The sequence below is a fragment of the Propithecus coquereli genome, unplaced genomic scaffold (assembly GCF_000956105.1).
Source record: "Propithecus coquereli isolate 6110/MARCELLA unplaced genomic scaffold, Pcoq_1.0 Scaffold314, whole genome shotgun sequence".
Taxonomy (NCBI): Eukaryota; Metazoa; Chordata; class Mammalia; order Primates; family Indriidae; genus Propithecus; species Propithecus coquereli.
Genome location: NW_012148775.1, coordinates 1,922,460 through 1,943,538, shown reverse-complemented (window position 1 = coordinate 1,943,538; position 21,079 = coordinate 1,922,460). Strand labels below are relative to the sequence as shown.

The 21,079-nt window shown below is 42.5% G+C and overlaps 1 protein-coding gene across 1 annotated transcript in view; it reads left to right on the top strand.

The window, feature by feature from the left end:
• CIT (citron rho-interacting serine/threonine kinase) overlaps positions 1-21,079 on the top strand; it is a 201,664-nt gene that overhangs the window by 68,957 nt on the left and 111,628 nt on the right. The window contains exon 10 of the mRNA XM_012650158.1: positions 18,903-19,086. Within this exon, the coding sequence (XP_012505612.1) occupies positions 18,903-19,086 (184 nt within the window). The remainder of the gene's footprint in view (positions 1-18,902; positions 19,087-21,079) is intronic.

Here is a 21,079-nt window from a genome sequence, read left to right as displayed (position 1 = left end):
CAGTGAGCTATGATGATGCCACTGAACTCTAGCCAGGGCAATAGAACAAGATCTAAAACAAATAAATGAACAAACAAAAAAGAATTGAATGATTCTTTTAATGATGTAAAGTCCTATTTATCCCTGAAAATACATTTTGAGAGTTTATGTTTATTCTCACCATATTCCACTTAGTAATATCATTAAAGCAAAATGAAAGGAGTACTAAGAAATCATACTTAACTTTAATATTATAACAGAATACAGCAGTAACATAGGGCAGAAATTTATTTTTGAGGTAAAAATTTAGAATCATTTATGATTAAGGGATAATGTAAGGGATCTTATAAAAACGTGGTATGTCATGTATTCTTTGGCTGAGAAAAAATAATTGTCTGCATTTTGACCTTCAAAACATTTTCAGCAGTGGCTTTGTTTAATAAAAGCAAAGGTAGCAAAGTGTAATTTATTATATTACAAACAAGAAGAAGTATGATTAATTAAAGTATGCGCCTAAACCATAAACACAGTTTTGCCATCTTAATGGTAGCTTGTTAATAAACCTTTTATTTTGAAATATTAGTATTAGATCATTAAATATGAAATGTCCGATTTCGAATCAAAGTGTAATTTATTATATCTCAAACAAGAAGAAGTATGATTAATTAAAGTATGCGCCTAAACCATAAACACAGTTTTGCCATCTTAATGGTAGCTTGTTTATGCTACCAGTGAAGAAGCCTGGAGAGCGAGTGGCGATAAAATTGCAAAAGGTGTTTTCCACAGGTTGTTGAGGATTGAATATTTTTCCTTGTAAGAAGCGGTCCAAAGCCTGGAAGAAGTGGTAGTCAGTTGGTGCAAGGTCTAGTGAATACAGTGGATGACAGAGTTTCCAAGTCCAGCTTCTGTAGTTTGAGCAGTGATGTTTGTGCGACGCATGGTCTTGCAGGAGGATTGGCCTATCTCTATTGACCAATCTCGGCTACTTAATTGCAAGCATCCTCATCATTTTGTCCAGTTGGTTGCAATAGACATCCACTGTGATAGATTGACCAGGTTTCATTTTCAAGATTAAAATCACCAGAATGGAACTTCTCAAACCATTGATGTGCTGTGTGCGTTCATTAGCCACATCCTTCCCAAACACTTCATTGATATTTTGAGCTGTCTGTGCTGCATTGGTTCCATGACAGAACTCATATTCAAAAATAACACGCATTTTTGACTTATCCATGGTTTCACAAAAATTGCTCTAAAAAAATGTGAAAGATAATCAGAAGCCAAACTGTACATTTATTGTGAAGTAACTTCACAATAAAAAAAAAAACCAAGAAGTGTCAAAGTGAAATGTCAGTGATATCAACTGTCAAATCTAGTACTTCAGGAAATCGGACATTTCATACTTAATAACCTAATAGATTTGTGCAGCAGTTTCAAAGGTAGTATGGAGAGTCCCTGTGTACCTTTCATGTAGATTTCCCTAATGTTATCCTCTTACATAACTGTGTCACATTTGTCAAAACTAAGATTAATATTGGTGCATTACTGTTAACTTAAGACTTTTTTCAAATTTTGCCGGTTTTCCCATTCATGTCTCTTTTTTGTTCCAGGAGTCAATCCAGGGTACCATATTGCAATTAGGGTGTTGGATTTGATGGGACGAGTCCTAGCTTAGATACTTAGTGTAGCTCAACCAGTGGGTAGGATCTTCATGCCCACTGAGGGTGGTAGTGCCTTTTCCTGGTGGTTCTGTGGCTTTCCTGACTATGCAGAGAGGCATGGTATTAATTTCAGCGTCTCCTAGCAGATTTTCCTGTTTTACACCAACCTCTGATCCCTGCATATTTGCAATCAACTCAGAGTTTTATGATTGAAAACATTGCTGGACTTCTTGCCATTTGAGCTATTTTCTAACTAGGTAACTCTAACATAAATTATGCCTTTGTCCAGTCCTGTTTTTCATAAACACATTTTGAGTGACTTTCATCAACCAAAACACTTGAAGTCATTAAGTTTCCCAAGTTCATGGTTGCTGCTTAAATGCCTTGTGGTTTCCAGGCTGTTGAATATTTCCGCTTTCCACAACAAGAGATTGTCCCTTGATGAAAGCAACATTAGCCTCTCTGCTGTTTCACCCCTAATTCTTCTTTTTCTTGTTGTAACCAATGAAAGGAAGTACTGCTTAACACAGCAGGTAATAATCTTCTAAAACTCATTGTCTCAAGAGGTGGTCCTGGCAGGATATATAAATGCAGTTTAAGAAGGGTCTGAGCAAATTTATGAATGACAGAACTGAGAGTAGCTACTGAGAGAAACTAGGACATGCCTTGGCTTTGACACTGAGGTCACATGGAGCTTCTGTTCCCTCCTGGGTCCTGCCTCTTGGGGCTGCCGTGGGCAGCACCCCCTGAACCAGGCATCTGACCCAGCTCAGGGATACTTATCCTCCCAGCACGTCAAAAGCTCTGTGGTGAGTTACTGCCATGTTCATGGGTCACCAGGCACCCATTATTCTGACATTTCATTCCCAGCCTCACACAAGGTTGGGTTTTCAACTGCTTATTTATTATTATTATGATTTCCAGGCTGCTTTCCAAGTTTCAGTAGGGGGTTTCTTTACTGTATCAGCTGCTCTGGGCTGTGTAATTTTGGTGATGGTTCAGATGCCGGGCTGGATTCTGGTTGCATGCAGCCTGATTTTTCTGGACTTTTGGAAAGCTGAAGCCAATCAGAGCCCTTTTTTTTTTTTTTTTTTTTTTTTTTTTGAGACAGAGTCTCACTCTGTTGCCCGGGCTAGAGTGAGTGCCGTGGCGTCAGCCTAGCTCACGGCAACCTCACACTCCTGGGCTCAAGCGATCCTACTGCCTTAGCCTCCCAAGTAGCTGGGACTACAGGCATGCGCCACCATGCCTGGCTAATTTTTTCTATATATTTTTAGTTGTCCAATTAATTTTTCTATTTTTAGTAGAGACGGGGTCTCGCTCTTGCTCAGGCTGGTTTCGAACTCCTGAGCTCAAACAATCCGAGAGCCCTTCTTTCATAGCTTTCAGATTATGGTGTTGTGTACCTGCTCCCGTCATTGGGAAACTTGGGCCGTCTGGTGGTCTCTTCTGTCACGTTTCCTAAAATATCTTCCCTAAGACATAATGATGCCAACGGAACCAGGACACTTGAACCTTTCATCCAGTACTGCCATGTCTGAACAGTGAGAAACACATGATGCGAGAAGTGATTATGGATTATTTCCTGGAACAGTTATGGCTAATAGTGTAGATCATTTTTATTGTCCGTTACTTAGGACACAGGCTATTTCTCTTGAGTTGTTCAAAAGATATAATTCTTGCAAAATTTTTCTGATTTTTCAAGTCCTCAGCATTTGTTAGCAGAGAGTACATTTCACTGTGATATGGTGCTGTCTTGGTGGTGTTCCCATTGCTGATTATGCAGTGAGATGTTCCCCTTTGAAATATTTGTCTTTTTTTTTTTTTTTCTGTGGCTGATGGTTATTTGCTACCCAGCCCTGGATGGCTGTAATGAAACCTCTGGTGTGTGATGTTGTGGTCGTTTAATAAACCTGAGGGATGACAGCCTTTGGTTTAAAGGAGAGGGATTCTATGCCTGTCTAATGTCAGGAGAAATTCTTACGTATTTTTGTGTGTAGAAATAAGGACCACATAACTCCCTGGGTTTTCTATTCTAGTTCTTTAGTATGCTAGGAAATACTGTTTAGGAGACACCTATTGTATGCCAACCACCAGGTGTTCAAGTATGTCACACTATATTACTTCAAAACTGTTCTGTCAAATGTAATGATTATTATACCCATTTTATAGATGTGAATACTGTGGTAACTTGTCCAAGGTCATATGACAAGTGAGTGAGAGAGTCTGGGTTTGGGTTGAGGTCTGTGTGATTCCAAAGCCCATGCTTTCTACAATAGCATGTGTGCCTTAGCATAAGTAATTGTTCTTAGTAACAGTGTTTGTGATGATGGCAAATAATAAACCATGTCACACTGGAGAGTGGTTTAATTTCTGGGTCTATTTAAGACTATTCGGAATTGCAGTAATTTTTGAAGTGTCAAGATTCATTTTTATTTATGAGTATTTATAATGTGCTGAGTGCCACTAGGTGCTGTGGCTCTGTTGATGGGCAAATTTGGATATGGCCCTGCCTTCATGGAGCTTAGAGTCTAAAATCCTGACTGGTCTTTTCCTTGAATAGGGCTGTGGTCCTGTTAAATTACTGTACCTCACAATGGTAGGAAGTTGAATGCTTGCAGATCCACCACTCGTTTACCGAACTGCATATGCTTGGTTTTAAACAAAACACAGACCATAGACTGTGACCTCGTGATTCCTTCCCCACATGCAGGATCCTGCTAACCTGTTATCCTCCCTGAATCTCAGATCTAGCCTGGATTGATGGCTCACTTCTAAAATTGGGACTTTGAGTGGCAGGATGAGTTGAGAAGACTCAGGATATGCCCTGTTTTCTGTTGATGTAGAACAGGGTTTCTCAACTTTGGCACTGTTGACATTTGGGGCCAGTTAATTCTTGGTGGTGGGGCTGCTGTGTGAAGTGCAGGGTGTTTACCAGCATTCCTGGCCTATACCCATAGATAAAGTAGCACCCTCCCCCTCTGCAGTTGCAACAACCAAAAATGTCTCCAGACATAGCCCAGTGTCCCTTGGGGTTCACAGCCAACTTCAGCTTAGAACCATTGAGTTAGAAGAATTGGCCAGATGGTTACCAGGGGAGAGAACATTACAGTGATCTGAATCCCTCAACACTGCCATTGCTAAGAAACAGCAGAACTGTTACCTGGGGACAGTCGGGCCTTGCTACTCAGAGTGTGGTCCGTGGACTGGCAGCTCACCATCACCTGGGAGCTCGTTAGAGATGCAGAGACTTGGGCCTGCTAAGACAGAAGCTGCATTTTAATAAGGTCCCCAGATGATTCCTGTGCACGTTAGAGTTTGCGAAGCTCTGCAAGAGGAGGAAATTATATCTGGCAGCCTTGGAGTTTCTTGCTTATGTTTGTGGTCCTTCCTCATTTTATCTTCTCGGAGCAGGGTGAGGGGAGGCTGCTTTTTAGCTCAGCACTCCCATAAGTGAATGGAATGTCTTAAAATGGCTGGGTTTTAGGCCCTGCTTTGAGGAATTTAAAGCTTTTCTCTCAGATAGACTTTACACATCCTTCATATCCTTCAAGATGGTGGTTGACCTAATCTGTGCCTTCAGATAGCAAAAAGGAATTTTCTTGCCTCCCCCGTCTCCCACTTTATTATTTTTCTCATATTTACTTTTTATTAAGGATGGATTAAGTGTTCTTAATTAACAATTTATTCATGTATTATATTACCATGCCATTTATCGAGCACCTACTATGTGCCAGGGGCTCTGCGAAGTACCTTATGCCTATTCACCATTTATTCCTTCCCCAAACCCCTGTGGGGCAGGTACTATAAATAGTCTCACAACACAGATGAGGATGCTGTAGCCTGGAGATGAGCCCCTTGGTGAAGGTCGTGGAGCCAGAAGTTGACAGTGGCAGGAATCAAACTAGGGTTTCCCTGACTCCAGGTTTTCTTTGCTTTTATTTATTTGAAAACATAGGACAGTCCATGGTAAAAAAATTCATGTGATACAGAAGGTTACACAGTAAAAAATATCTCCCTCCCACGCCATGCCCAATCTCTTTCCCTCAAGTGAGCCACTAGTGTCAGTTTCTTGTATAACTTTCCAGAATATTCTGTGTTAATATAAACACTAGCATAGCCTTATCCTTTTAACATCTTTATGCTGCCTCCCAAGAATCCAGGAGTCTTTATTGTCAGGTTATTTTCCTGTGTCACTGAAATAAATGAAGGAGAAGTCATTAGAAGGCCCTGCCATGTTTAGCCTTTGAATTTGCCACCCCGCAGTCGGTTTCTGAAAGCGGTGCTCTCTCTTCCTCCCAAATGAGAGCATTTATGGTTTTAACATCAATTTGCCATTCGTTTATTTTAGTGTTCTTCCTTTCTTTGTCTTAACGGCTTGTGCATTTTGTGTGTATGTATGTGTTCATTTATTTTGGGCCTTTTTAAGGTCTTGTTTTTGGGATTCTATCACTTGAGACAGAGTGTCGCTCTGTTATCCTGGGTAAGAGTGCAGTGGCATCATCAGACCTCATGTAACCTCAGACTTCTGGTCTCGTGCGATCCTCCTGCCTCAGCCTCCTGAGAAGCTGGGACTACAGGTGCATGCCACCATGCCTGGCTAATTTTTTCTATTTTTGGTAGAGATGGGGTCTTGCTCAGGCTGGTCTAGAACTCCTGAGCTCAAGCAGTCCTCCCACCTTGGCCTCCCAGAGTGCTAGGATTACAGGTATGAGCTACCACGCTCAGCCCATGTTTTGTTTTCTAAGCTAGTTCGAGGAGGCTAGTAGAAGTACTTCTCTGTTGGCTTGGTTGGCCTTTAAGTGTATCTCCCTGTTGGACACCCAGTCACTTCAGGGGCAGGGGAAATGAGGAAGAGGAGCTGGGCCTGTTTGGGGTACCAGTATGGTGGAGGAGAAGGGTGGAGAGGGGGGATCCTATAGTAGTGATGGCAGAAATTCAAATCACTAGTTGAGGAGCACATTGGGGCCACCTGCTTAAACAAAAAATGAATAATGAAGAGACGTAGTCAGTAGATCTTAGTATCTCTTATGGGATATGCAGGTGAATATTTACATGTCTCTTGGGGGCTGTTCTGTTTTTAGAGGGTAAATTATCGATAAGAGAAAATAGGCTACAAAAGAGCTAAATGCTTATGAATTAGAATTATAGAATTCTTCTCCTCTAGTCTGAATTTAGAAGCTACATCCAGAGAGGTGAAAAATATGGAACATTTTACTTTATTCCAAGATAAATTGAGGCAACTTATTCTAGAAATAATTGCAGTATTAGAAAGATAAAAATTAAGAAATGTAGAACTCTAGATGAAAGGAGTATCAGGGCAGGGAAATAAAGCCAGGGTTATAAGTAAAAACAAAGACGTTCCTTGTTAAGTCGCCAGAGGAAGAATGATTTGGGACTCTTGGTCACCTAGTGGCCAAAGCAAAAGGGAGAATGTGAACAATTATAAGTTACAGTATGAACAGCCTCTGTCCCATAAGAAAAAAGTCCAGAATCCTTTGCTCAGAAAAGACCCCGTTTTCTGAATACTGAGCCCTGCGGAATTTAACTTTTGGGGTTCCCATAAATGAGACGCCCCCTGTGACATGGCGGACCTCATCCCTTCTGTACACGCACTGGCGGTTTCCGTAGAACTGCTTCCTGCTGTGCCTCTTAGAGCAAGCCAACAGGGCGATGCCAAATTCTGGTTTGGTAAATCAGTTCCAAATGAGATAAATTAATGCCTTTCTTGGGGGAAGATGGGAAACAGTAGGTTTGTTGAAGAGCCCATAAATTGGAGCCTTCAACCCTTACATTCTCACTTGCAGGAAAACCTTTTACAACTAAGCAAACATGGGAATGATTTGGCCAAAGATTCAAAATGATATTAAACATCTGGGACTGTATTCAGCAGCCAACTTTCTAATCAATTCTATGAAGTGTGGTGATTGCATTTATGCTCATTTTCTGAGGGTGAGGTTTGGAGAGAACTAAAGAAGGCGGTTGGCAGGAGTCAAAAGAGATGAAAGCCTAAGGACAAAGAGTAGGAGGCCCAGGTGGTTCATGACTGAGGGTTTGGAAATAATTTCCGGTGTCTCATTTCAGAGAAAATAAATGCCATCAACTCTGTCAATCCCCGATGAGGGAACATTAAACCACGGCTTTGGCAGTTTGGGATCCAAGACCACCCTTCCTGTCCTTCAAAATTCTGACTTATAACGGACACTCACAAAGAGCAGATAGCCAGAGAGGAAGCAAAACACCCACTTTATTCTTGGCTAGGCGAGCGCTTGATAACCTTTGATGCAGGGCTCTGGTCAGTTTGCCCATCCCACCAGACAGAGAGGATTGGTGGCCTTCTTTCATGGACAAGGTGGCCTTGCCACAGGGGCCTGATGGCAGTAAGGAGACCGAGGGCAGTCGGTTGGCTGGGCGCCTGCTGGGTCTGGATGGAGGCGGTGAAAGAGGAAGTGTTGGGCTTGGCTCTTACTTTCGAGGCACAGTAACCCTGTGTTTTAGTAAAACACGACCAGATGAATGTCCAGATCTGATGAGTCAGACTGGCCCCTCCTTCCTTATGGAAAGAGTCAGTAAAGGGTGAGACTAGATGCGTTTATTCACCACTTCTACGATGGAGTGCAAGGACCTGAGCTCCTTAGACCAGAGAAGGATTGGGGATAAAATAGCTCCCTTCCCAGGAGCTGGAAACAACTTGATTGAGGAATACTAGACATAATAAGCCACATGTACAGTTTGATAAGCTTTGGCATTTGTATATACCCCTGTGAAATCGTCACTAGACTCAAGATGATGAACATCACCCCCAAAAGTTTCCTCTGTCCCTTCCACTCCTCCCCATCCCTTCCTTTGTTCCCAGGCAGTGACTGATTTGCTTCTTGTCACTGTAGCTTAATTTGTATTTTCTAAACTTTATATCAGTTGACTCTTATAATATGTACTGACTTTGTCTGGCTTCTTACACTCAAAGAATTACTCTGAGATTCACCCTTGCTGCATCTGTGTAGTTCATTTCTTTTAATTGATGAGTAGTGTTCCATTGTATGGATATATCACACTTTGTTTATCCAGTCACCTGCTGGTGAACATTCTGATTGTTTACAGTTTTTGACTATTTGAAATAAAGTTGCTTTTAACATTTGTGTATGAGTCTATGGACCTGTGCACTCATTTCTTCTGGGTATCTAGAAGAGGAATGGCTAGATCATATACCATGCATATGTTTAACTTTTTAAGAAACTATCAAACTTTTCCAAAGTGGTTGTACCATTTTACATTTCCCACCCACAGTGTAGAAGAGATCTTCCTCCATATCCTTGACAACACTGCAACAGTTGGGTTTAAAGTCACTCATGTGTTAGAATGTAGTCAGCTGTGGAGATAGGCTTAGATTTTTATAAATTAAAAAATTTGGAACATTCATACATATATTCATGCCATTGACTTGGTGAAGAAGCTAGGTCATTGTCCTTTAGAATATCTTTCACATTCTGGATTTGTCTCTTTGCCCCCTAGTAGCAGGGGGTGGTGGTGATGGTGTTTTTGTATTTCTTGTTCCAGCCCTTGCAAACTGGTAGACAGCTCCAAAGGCTAAAATAGGTTCTGATTTGACTTTTGCTGGCAAGAATATCTGATAGAGGGGCTTCCACTGGCCTAAGATGGCACAATTTAAGCATGAAAAAGATTGCAGTGGCTCGGAATACATCAAATACATAAAAATTCAGGAGTTCATAATGATACTGAAAAAGAAACCTCATTGGTCCCTCCTGGAGGTTGCCAGGGCCCCACCTCATCACTCTCAATGTTGCTAAAAATAGGAAAGAACCAAGCATTTATCCTGCCTTCCTATTTGAATGGCATGCCAGGGTAACCAAATCGTTGATGTGCTAGTAAATATAAAAGGAATGATGGAATTAGAAAACCACCATTCTGCAGCCTTTGATGAAATGATGGCTCTCGACAATGAATGATCATCAATGACTGCTGAAACCATTAGGTGAAAGATTGGAGGGAACTTCATGGTGGAGGAAATCAGGCTGATAACAGAGCCCATGGATCATTCCTAACATCACAAGGAAAGAGATGGGCAGACATTCTGTGCCCCAACGTCATGCAATAGTAAGTAGACAGCACGTGCTGGGCAGTACTCTTGCCAAAAGAATTGTACATGAAAGTCTGGAAGGCCCTGGATTTAACTGTCAATTTGTAAGAAACACAGGGGAAAGAGAAATGTGTTAAATGATGCCACAAAGATACAATCAGCTAGGTCTAGAATGTGGGAAATTATGAGGATGCATGATCCAGTTTTTTAAACCAATACATGGCATTCCAAAATAAAAGCAGAGGAACAGTGTTATAGTTTAAAAGAGGCATATCAACCAAATCATTGTGTGGACCTGGATTGGATCCTGATTCAAAGAAACCAATTATAAAGAGACATTTTGAAGGACAACTGGAGAAGATCAAACACAGGCATGGTATTAGATGATGTTAAGGAGTTATTGTTAATTTTATTGGGGGTAGTGAGGGTATTGTGGTTATGTTTCTAAAGAAAGTCCTTACCTGTTAGTGCAGTGGTTATCAACTAGGAGTGTTTTTGCCCCCCAAGGGGACATTTGGCAATCTCTGGAGACATTTTTGATTGTCATGACTTGGGGATGCTATTGGCATCTAGTGAGTAGAGGCCAGGGATGCTGTTAAATGCCCTATAATACACATGATAGCCCCCTGCCCCCAACGAAGAATTCCCCAATCCTAAATGTCAATAGTGCCACAGGTGAGGAACCCTGTGTTAGAGGTACCTACTGCAGTAACTATGGGTGAACTGATACCATGTCTGGGGTTTGCTTTTAATAATTAACAAGTAGGCAAATAATAGGAATGGGGTGAGATGAAATAAGAGTGGGAGTTGCTAGTTGTTGAGGCTGGGTGATGGTGTGCGGGAGTTCATTTTACTCCCTTACCATTTTGGTGCGTGTGAAAATTTCCATAATAAAAATTTAAGAATAAATCCAGGTATGGTGGCTCACGCGTGTAGTCCTAGCACTCTGGGAGGTCGAGATCACTTGAGGTCAGGAGTTCGAGACCAGCCTGAGCAAGAGTGAGACCCTGTCTCTACCAAAAATAGAAAAAAATTAGGGCATGGTGGCACATGCCTATAGTCCCAGCTACTGAGAAGGCTGAGGCAGGAGGATTACTTGAGCCCAGGAGTTTGAGGTTGGAGTGAGCTATGATGATGCCACTGCACTCTAGCTGGGGTGATAGGGTGAGATTCTGTCTCAAAAAAAAAATAAAGAATACATTTTTCCAATGTTGGAGAAAAGGACACTAAGGAGATCCGGATGACAGCAAAGAATTAATCTAGTTTGGGTGTGGGTAATTCATGAGGAAGGTGCGAAAAGGGAAGGTTGCCCAGGCCTAGAGCAAGCAGGTCCTAGGAGTCCCTAGGAGTCTCTCCTGGGATATATTGTTTAAATGTATCCCAGGAGAGATCTACCTAGGTGAAAAACTGCATATATCCAAACCCAACTTTGCAGAGAAATGCAGTCATGACTAGTTACAATTTGAAAAGTTCTGGGTATTTCCAGCCTATGTCGGTGTTTCACAGATTGTTGAGTACCTAGACTGAGAGGGAAAAAACAAAACTAAAATGTTAAGAAGTCTGGTTAAAGTGCAATCCAGAAATGAAAGAATCTCTGAAAGTATAAATCTGTGGGAAAACATAAGTTGATTACCAAAAACTGGATATTAAGCCTCCTTGTAGGAATATGGCTTTTGGGTACAGCAGCCATCAGACAGAGCTTGCAACTCCATTGAGATCCATTGAGATTGGCCACCAGGGAGAATATCTGCTTAGATACGCAGACTTTGGCAGCCATATCCTGGCATTGTTTAGATTGATTGATTGAAGCATACTTTAGTAACGTCAATTTCCTTAGTCATTTACTTTGAAGACAGCACTGTAAAAATTGATCACCAGCCCAAATCAATGTTACCATAAAGTCTTTTTATGACTCTTTGGAGAGGCAAAGAGATGGGATAATTTTTTATTTACTTAAGTCTGTTGCAAATTGGCTTTTTTTTTTTTTTTTTTTGAACTTCTCATACAATGTGTTGTGTGGACGAGTCATGTCTGGCCGCTTCCTCCCGGGAGGAGAGAAAGTAGGGGGCTTGTCTGAGGCTCTAGGCAATGTAATCTGTTCTCATGGGCTCAATTACTTATGTATATTTATTGCCAGCTCTATTTGCTGATCTCCTAACTTATTTGGTTTATTCCCATGAGACCTCCGATATTGGGTATCTTTTCTTTTCCATTTGCAACTTTTTCTGTCAGGGTTGTTCCCATAAGAGTTCCCATCAAAATCTCTGCTCTTGCATCACTTGTCAAATTTTGCAATTTCTTTCTATAGCCCAGATGCAGTAGAACTCAAACTGTTTTTCCTCTACTCTCACACCACAACAGTCACTACCTCAGAAGCCTTCTGTGACCACATGTGTAGGGATTTGTTCCTACTACCAAAGCAAGCAATCAGTTTTGCAGTAGATACCCACTGGGAGTCCTCCAATTCAATTCCAACACTGTCTATCTGGAGACAGCATCTAATCCCACAGGATCAGGGCTCAGTCCCACAAGACCGTCTCCCCTCACCCCCTCCCTTCAGGCACCAGCTGCAAGTTCAGGCCTCTGGAACTTCTGACTGACTCTGTTGAAGTTGGAGTTCCTATGACCTCGTCTTTGAATTTGATTAATTTGCTAGAATGGCTCTCAGAACTCAGGGAAACACTCAGGTTTACCGGTTTATTATAAAGGATGTTATGAAGCATACAGATGAAGAGATACATAGGGCTTGAGGCATGGGGCAAGGGGCAGTCCACCCTCCAGGAACCTTCCTGTGTTCAGCTATCTGGAAGCTCCTTGAACCCTGTCCTCTCGATCCTTTTTTTGGAGACTATTGGATAGGCATGATCGACAACCATGTAGAAATGTGATTGGACAAAAAATATGGCCTAATACTAACAGATGGAGTGGGGAAACCCAGCAAGGCCTGTCTGTCCAGATTCTTCTTGGCCCCTGTGTGCAGCATTTTTTCCTCTAGGGCATGGGGCAGAACTCGTTCTGAAACGGAGGTCTTATGAGCTACAATCAGACAGGGTAGGTTAGAGAATTTCTTTATGGCCAGCTCCAAGACAGAAAGGCAGGGAAGATTCCTGCCTTGGAGAGAGAAAGGTTTAGGTAGGAGAATCAGATTCCATTTTCTGAGGTCTATGGCCTAAAGCACCCCAATATTATAACAAAAGTCATGAGCCAGGAATTGTGAACGAAAACCTATATAAATAAATAAATATATAAATAAATAAAAATCTCATAATACTATAAGCCTGTCTTCTGTTAATCCATGTCCTCTCTGTTTCCATTATCACGTCCTTAGTGTAGAATTTGTCATGCTGGCTATTGTAGACGTGTCCTTTAGAGGTTTCTAGCACCGACCCCTTCTAGCCGTCACTATTGAAATGATTGTATCTGTCTCTCGACACTGACACCAACCTGGCACTCTAAACCTCTCTCTGGTTTTATGTCTGTGAATCCAATCCAGGGTTCCCCCCACAAGCTCCAGCCAAGACTTCACTTTCTCTTCCTCCCCAGCCTCATTACCCACAGCTCACTTGGGCCACTGCTGCAACTTCTGGGGCTTTTCTAAAGTAGCACTCTTCCCCACTCAAGCCCATGAAGATACCTTTTAACCAGCTCTTGAGATTCAGTCCCCTCTGTGACACTTTCCTGCAGGAATGCACAAAAACTCTCTGCAACCCCATCGACAAAACAGGCCATTGCTCTGTTCATGTACTCTCTGCTCTTCCCGCCTACATCCTGACCTCTAAACGACATAAATATCCTCCTCTTCACTTATTTCAGAGTTTTATCTTCATACAGTGGTATGATTACATTAGTGCCTGGATTTTAAGCAACTGGAAGAGAGCTGATTTTTTAGGTAATCTTCCTTTAAATTTGAACATAGCATCTAATTAGCCAATTAAATTTTCTCAAAGGAGTGAGGAACATCGTGGTAGAATGAAGTTGCAAGTGTTTTTGATTTGATATTAGTGAATGCCCACTGTGTTCCAGGCACGGTCCTGATTCATTATATCATCACACAATATTTATTTATGTGCCTTCATCCTTGATGACACAGTGCTGGCTGTTATTCATCTCCCACTTCTGTAACCCATAGTGATGATTAAAAGTCTTAGGAGTTTTACTGGGCTCCTGTTTTTAATATGCCAATTCTTCATGACTAAATTGGGTACTCTGAGGCATCAATACCTGGGTTTCCTAAGGCGGCATGTTGCAGAGATTAGCTCATTAGGTTTAAACATCATCCCATAGCTAAGGTTCTTGTTATTCATTCATTCCTTTAACAAAATAGATATTAAACATTGAATAAGGACAGCTAGGTACTGTTTTAGATATTAGTAAAAATGAAAGGTGGGAATGTGGTATCTGGAGCCCCGTAGAGCATGATAGAAAGAAATGGGGCCAAGAGGACAAATCCATTTGGTTCTTCTTTCCTTGTTTTCTGTTTTTTGAGTATTTTTGAAGATGCTAAATCCACCCGCCCTCCCCCCGCAAGCTTGTAATGACTGTTAGGATTGAAAGAGAGAATTGGATTGAAAGAGAGAGAATTTATAGAAGAGAAATTAACTCCAGCTCTTAAAATAGCTCTTTGTTTCCAAAAGCTTTGTTCGACCATCTATCTTATAACTGGGGGAGGGGCCCTCATAAAATTACTTCTATAGCCTCTGCCACTAAGGAGAATGTGCCCCAGTGTTACCTCAAACAAGCTGATTTATTTAAAAAAATATATAGGGAAAGGTTTTTGCATCTATTTTCTTAGTGACTTTTATCAATGAACAATAGATCTTAATATATGATTTCGTATTTGTCATTAGTGCATGTGGTGGGTATGTGGAGATGGGGGGAGCTGATGATTTCATAATACTGTATCAGAAAATATGAATATAGGGACTCATTAACATAATTTTCAGACAGAACAATCTCGACTTTTAAAACCTCTTCATTTAGTTCAAACATTAAGTATCTTCTTTGTGGCCTATATTATGCTAGGTGCTCTCTTTGCAAGACTCATTTTCTAGACATTTAAGGACATATTTGCTCAGCAAATATTTACTGTGCACCTACTATGTGCCTAGCACCACGCTGTGTGCTGGGGTGCCATGTGTCCCTCCATCAACATAGACTCAAGACTAATATGATTTCAGTGATCTTTTTTAAAGCAAAAGATATTATATTTTATGAGGATGAAAAAAGAGACATTTTACATGAGGCACAAAAAATAGGAGAATTACCCCTCTCCCAAGTTAGAGTACTACATAACGTGGTTGTTTTTGGACTTGACCAGGTTTTATACAATCCTTTTAAAATGTGGCGTCCAGATTTTAAAGTAGTTTTCTGCTCTTTCTGGTGCCTGTTTTAGATGTGTATTGGACCTTCTCATGCTGTCTTTGTGTCCCGACCTCTCATGTTTTCCATCTCTTTGTCAGTGTGTGTTTCATTCTACACAAACACTTATTGAACTGTATATAGCGTCCCCACGAATCATCTGAGGATCTTGTGAGAATGTAGGTTCTGATTCAGTGGGTATGGGGCAAGGCCTGAGATTTTGCATTTCTGGCCAGCTCCTGGGTGATGCCGACGCCGCCAGTGTGTAGACCACACTTTGAGTATCAAGGTTCTGTGTGATTTCCTCAGATCTAACTGTTAGTTCACTAAGTTTCCCTTCAGCTTGATTGAATCTGGCATCTAACATATCCAGCGAGTTTTTAACTTTATTTTTATTTATTTATTTTTTGAGACAGAGTCTCACTGTGTTGTTTGGGCTAGAGTGCCGTGGCGTCATCCTAGCTCACAGCAACCTCAAACTCCTGGGCTCAAGCTATCCTTCTGCCTCAGCCTCCCGAGTAGCTGGGACTACAGGCATGTGCCACCATGCCCGGCTAATTTTTTCTATATATTTTTAGTTGTTCAATTAATTTCTTTCGTTTTTAGTAGAGACGGGGTCTCGCTCTTGCTCAGGCTGGTTTCGAACTCCTGAGCTCAAACAATCCGCCTGCCTCGGCCTCCCAGAGAGCTAGGATTACAGGCGTGAGCCACCGCCCGGCCGAGTTTTTAACTTTAAATTCAATAACAGTACGTTTTATTACCAGAAGTTCTGTTTGATTGCTTTCAAATGTGGTTGGTCCTTTTTCAAAGTGTCTTGTTCTTTGATGAGAATTTTTACTCATTTACCTTAATAATAAATTAGAATTTATTTTATGGTACATTTTAGATTGTTCTTTTAGCTGCAGTTTTTGGAGGGCTAATTCTCCCATTTCTTGTGTCTGCTGATACCCCTTCGTGATAGTTTGTATCCTTGGGTCGTGAAAGTATCCCTGCAATTGTTTCTCCACTTCTACCCGCCGGTGCTCTCAGGGCTCTGTGATCCTGGATCAGTATTCATGCTAATTTCTCGATTTGTAGCAGGATACTGAAAATGTAGACACCCTACCTGATGTTACAGTTTTTTACTAGACACCTTATTTCTTTCCTGCTAAAGGGCCCTGGACAAGGGTGAGAGCATCCTTGTTTCTTTCTAGAGGGCAGAATATTTCCAGTCAGTTTTCCTACCTCTCTTTGGCTTGAGGCTGTCGCTTTTCCCCTCTGCTGAAATGTGGCCCTAAGAAGCCATTCTTTTAGACTCTCCTGTGCGATTTAACTGACTACCAGTTAGAGGTTTACATCCCTCACTTTTCTCTGTGCTGTGAATATCTCATCTGCAACCAGCTAGTAGTGTATTTCACATTGACTTCTCCTTCCTTTTAAGTTGAAGATTGTCTGCCCATCTTCCTAATCTCGACCACATTAAGCTAGCTTTGAGCATGATGGAGTTTTATAGACAAATCTTATTTTATAGTACAAGATTTCAAAATCATAATTATTTCACTGAGGGTGGCTTGTATCCCTCTATTAATCATATTCCTCACTCAGAAATGGAATTCTATTTTGGTCTTCTAAAGATAAATTAGTTATATAGTGGAAAGGGAATTAAAGTTCTGCTAGGAATTAAATGATATGATTAACACAAACATCCACCTGGACGTGTCTGTGTCTTGCACAGGAAAGAAGGGTATTCAATACAGATGCTGCTGTATCTCACTGCCCTCAATAACTGCAAGATCTGTTATAAACATGCACTGCACGTGAGCAATAACAATAATAGTAGGTAATCTTTGTGGAGTGGTAACTGCATGCTAAGAACTGTGCTAAACTTTATACAGATGATTTAAATCTCCCAACAGCACTTTGAGATAGTTATTCCTATATTGAAACTAAGGTTCAGAGAGGTTAAGTAACTTTTTCAGGGTCACAGAACTGACACGTGGTGGAGCTGGGATTTGAACTCAGTCAGATTCCAGAGCATGTGCCCTTAACCGCTTTGCCTCCATATTAATATCACCTGCAAATCTCTCTCCGTACATTTCCTGTCTTTATCTGAGTTTCCTTATGTTGGGATGGAAAATTTCTCTTTTTGATCCTTATAAAATGTAATTTTCTTTAAATTTTTTTTTTTGCTATTAATATAGATATTAGGTAATTGAAATCAGATTGGATTGAGCCTATGTTGATGGAAGTATGCATCGGTTGTGGGCTGAAGCGTTCAGTCTAATTTTTCTTTCCATCAGCTAATTTTTAAAGTATTAAGCAAGTAGGTTCTGACATGAACAGGGAAGATTTAAATTATCTTGAGAGGCTGGAGGTGTTAATTTTCTGGTAGTGCACATTTTACGTTTTCGATCTTCTTCACTCTCCTACCTCATCTCAACGCACCTGAAGCTCTGAGAATGTTCTTTTGCACTTTCCGGGAGCAGCCAGACCTCTGGCTTCATTTCTTCTCCCCTCCACATCCCTTCACCGCTCCCTTGTTATTTCCCAGCGCCGCTTTGGATGTTGTCGTCATTGGGGAACTTTGGAAACAGCCAGATTTTTTTGGAGTCTGTCAGCAGAAAGCAGACCGTGTCTGCTGTGTCTCTGGCACACAGCTTTGTCCAGAAAACGAGGAGTTAAAAACGAGGTCTGGGCTGTGAAGGGCTGTGACAACTGTCCTAGGGGGAGCTCTAGCGAGCCCTGGCGAGCAGTGACTCACGCTGCTCGGCATTGGCGGCCAGGTGGGGTTACAGCCGGAGCACGCAGGAGCAGGGAGCAGCATGCAGCCTGCACTGCGGGGCATGTGATGCTCGGCTCGCCCGGCCGGTGCCACGGACGCCTCAGCCCACAGCCATGGTAACGCTTCTGGCCAGCGACACTCCCAGGATCCTGCCACGATGGGCAGCCTCCTGGTGACTGATGGACGGGTGTCCACCTCCCTGACTGAGAGAGCTGAGTAAGTCAGCAGGAAGTGAAGAGGATGTAATACACCCCTGGCCAGGAGTCATGCCGTAAGGAGGTAGGAACCGTGCCGCATACGTCCAGCCGCGCGTTCCCACCGTAAATTACCAGGAGGAACTTTATTTGGCTGGTGTTTCATTATGCTGGTTAAACTGCAGTGGATCCAGGGGGCATGATTGCGGTGGGAAGGATGGATGATGAACTAAAAAAAAAGTGGTTGATAAGATCTTGGAGTAGACTCGTCCGGATATGAATGAACTAGACTGCAGTGGTATCTTAACATGAGTTTCAGAACCTCACAAACCCCCTTTCTTCCTCTCATTCCGGTTAATCCACAAAACGTAGAAGTTCCATCTTATTTCAGCGATTAGCGCCAAATATTAATAATTTAGACCTGTCTGGAATAGGGAATACATACATAGGTTTAGGTAATCCGGCATCCTGGCACTAAGCAGGCAGATGCTCTGTAGAAGCCTTCTGGAAACATCGGGATTGAGTGGCTTGCCCAAATGAGTTCCCCAAGTGCTCTCGTTGGACCAAATGACCTGTTTGAGTTTATCCTTCAGTTTACCCCAGGCGGGAAGGCAGCCTGTCTGCGGGTTGGTGGCCATGTTGGCGGAGAAGGGGTTAATCTCTTGTTGCTGTAGGAGCTGAGGCTGAGGCTGAGGCTGGGTCTGCCTTCGCGAGCAGGCTAGATTGAAAGCAGGCGCTGCAGTGCCATCGCCAGCGCCGAAGGAGTAAGACGATCTGATCTTCTCCGCAACAGTGTTGAATCCGGGCTGAATTTTTTTTCTCCCCCCCCTTTCTTGTTTTTCTTTAACCAGCTCCTCCCCCCTTCGTTCCCACCCTCAAGTCTGACGATGACACCTCCAATTTTGATGAACCAGAGAAGAATTCGTGGGTTTCATCCTCTTCGTGCCAGCTGAGCCCCTCGGGTTTCTCAGGCGAAGAACTGCCGTTTGTGGGGTTTTCGTACAGCAAGGCACTGGGGATTCTTGGTAGATCTGAGTAAGTGAAAATTTGACTTTCTGAGGGACCTGCATAGATGCAAGGCATACAGAGCCAAAGGTGTTGGTGGCAGTGGCGGAGGTGGTGGTGAAGGGGGTGGGGTGGGGGGAGTGCAGTGGAGGGAAGCTGCTATTCAGCCTGCATTTGAAAAGCAGTCTTCTACCTGTTTGGGCTTTCGGGGGCGGAGGGCAGACTGTTAATATTCTCATTTTGCAGCGTGTAGGGTACCTGTTCCTGTCGTGGCATCATAATTGGGTACTTTGGGTTAGTTTTTCAGTCTTTGGTCTTCTTTAGAGGGGAGGAGATAGTGGGAGATTTTTAGCAGTGCAGATCCTTGGTCGAAGGAGAAATGTGCAGGAGTTAAGATGAGGTGTCCATCTCTTTATCCATCTATGTATCTATCTCTCAAGTGGGCGGATGGGGGTTGCTGTCTTGGCTGCGTGGAAAGAATCCTAAAAACCGTGTCTCGTAAGCTAAAGGTTTCCCGATGGGTTTAACTGAGCTGCAAGTGGCTGAACCAGAGCTCTAGCAGAGAGATGGTGCTCGGCTGCTCTCCAAGTATGCTGCAAGATCAGAGATCTGGCAGCTGAGCCTCTCTGAGCTGGTAGAGTGCTGGCGGCCAGAGAAAGCCCGGTTACTGTGAGCCACCAGGAGGGAGTATGATGTAGCCGAGTCATTGATTCACAGAAACTGGGCTTCACAGGGAGGAAAAAAAAACAACAACAAACCAAACCAGGAGACTAGAAAATGGAAATAGAAATATCGTTGTAAACCTCTTGACCTGGTAGGTCTTTCTCCATTCTTATAAAAGCTATTGAAAAATGCATTAGCATGGTACTTGGTATTACAGAGTCCCAGCTTCTGGGAGCCTCCTGAAATTTCTGCTAAATGCAGTGGCCTCTGTGGATGTGGGAGCTCAGTTTCTTGCTTTATTCTCTCATGATATGATGACATTCTGTTTTCAGAGGAGAGAGTTCCCCGGGAAGGTCTTGGACTGGCGGTGTTATTCCCCAGACGCCCCGGCTCCTGCACTTGGAGGTTCTTGGGGTAATTAGTTTCTGCCCACTTAGGAGATGAACAGAATTTGATTTTCTCTTTGACAGCGTTTATTCCCGATTTGTTGTGCTTGTAGCTCAGATATTGATTTGAAGGGATGTTGTGTTGGTTCTTGGATGGTGTCTCCCCAAGGGTGCTATTTTGACAGTAACGTTCCTGAAAAGGTATCAGACTACTGTGGGCAATGGGGCATTTGCTATGAAATAGTGTTGTGGGCTGTGATTGAATTTGAGAGAGGTTTTTATGTCGAAAGATGTTGAGGTGGGCTTTTTTATTTCCTCCCTGGGGACCCGGTTTAAAATTCGGATTGGATTTTGGTAGTGTTGGATGCGTGTGGTAGTGTCTTTCCGGCTGATTTGCTCCCCAGCCCTAAAGCAAAGCTGGATGATGGTAGGAGGGCAGAAAGCTAACTAGCTGTTGAATGTGCCATCAGATGGATTTGAAATGGCCTGGCAGGGCTGGGAGCTTTTGCATTGGCATCAAAGGGCAGGGCAGAAGTGGAGGCCTGATGTTAAAGGATGCGTGGTTAGTGGGCAGCGTAACCTTGACACACACAGCACACTGAAGGTCACAGATCGGACTGGAAGGAGAGGTGTGCAGAGTTCTGGTTAGTAGCTGGCCGGTCGGATCAGAACGAAATCTCGCTTAGGGTGTTAATCAGTGATCTGAAAGACCAGGAAGGACTCGAGGGAGTTAGATTTCAGGAGAAAAGGCAGAATGATGGGGAAGATCTTAGGCATTGCAATTAATCTGAAGCAGTGTGTGATTAATTGCTTATTTTACAGGAAGACTCTAATTGCATCTTTCTGCTTCTCATAGAAAGCTCAGTTAAGGGAACTCTCTGACCAGGGCATCTCAGCATTAAGGCCCAGGCACACGATAAATATTTGTTGATTTAATTTACTCGTGATCCTTTCCCTGGAATGTGTTTATATTG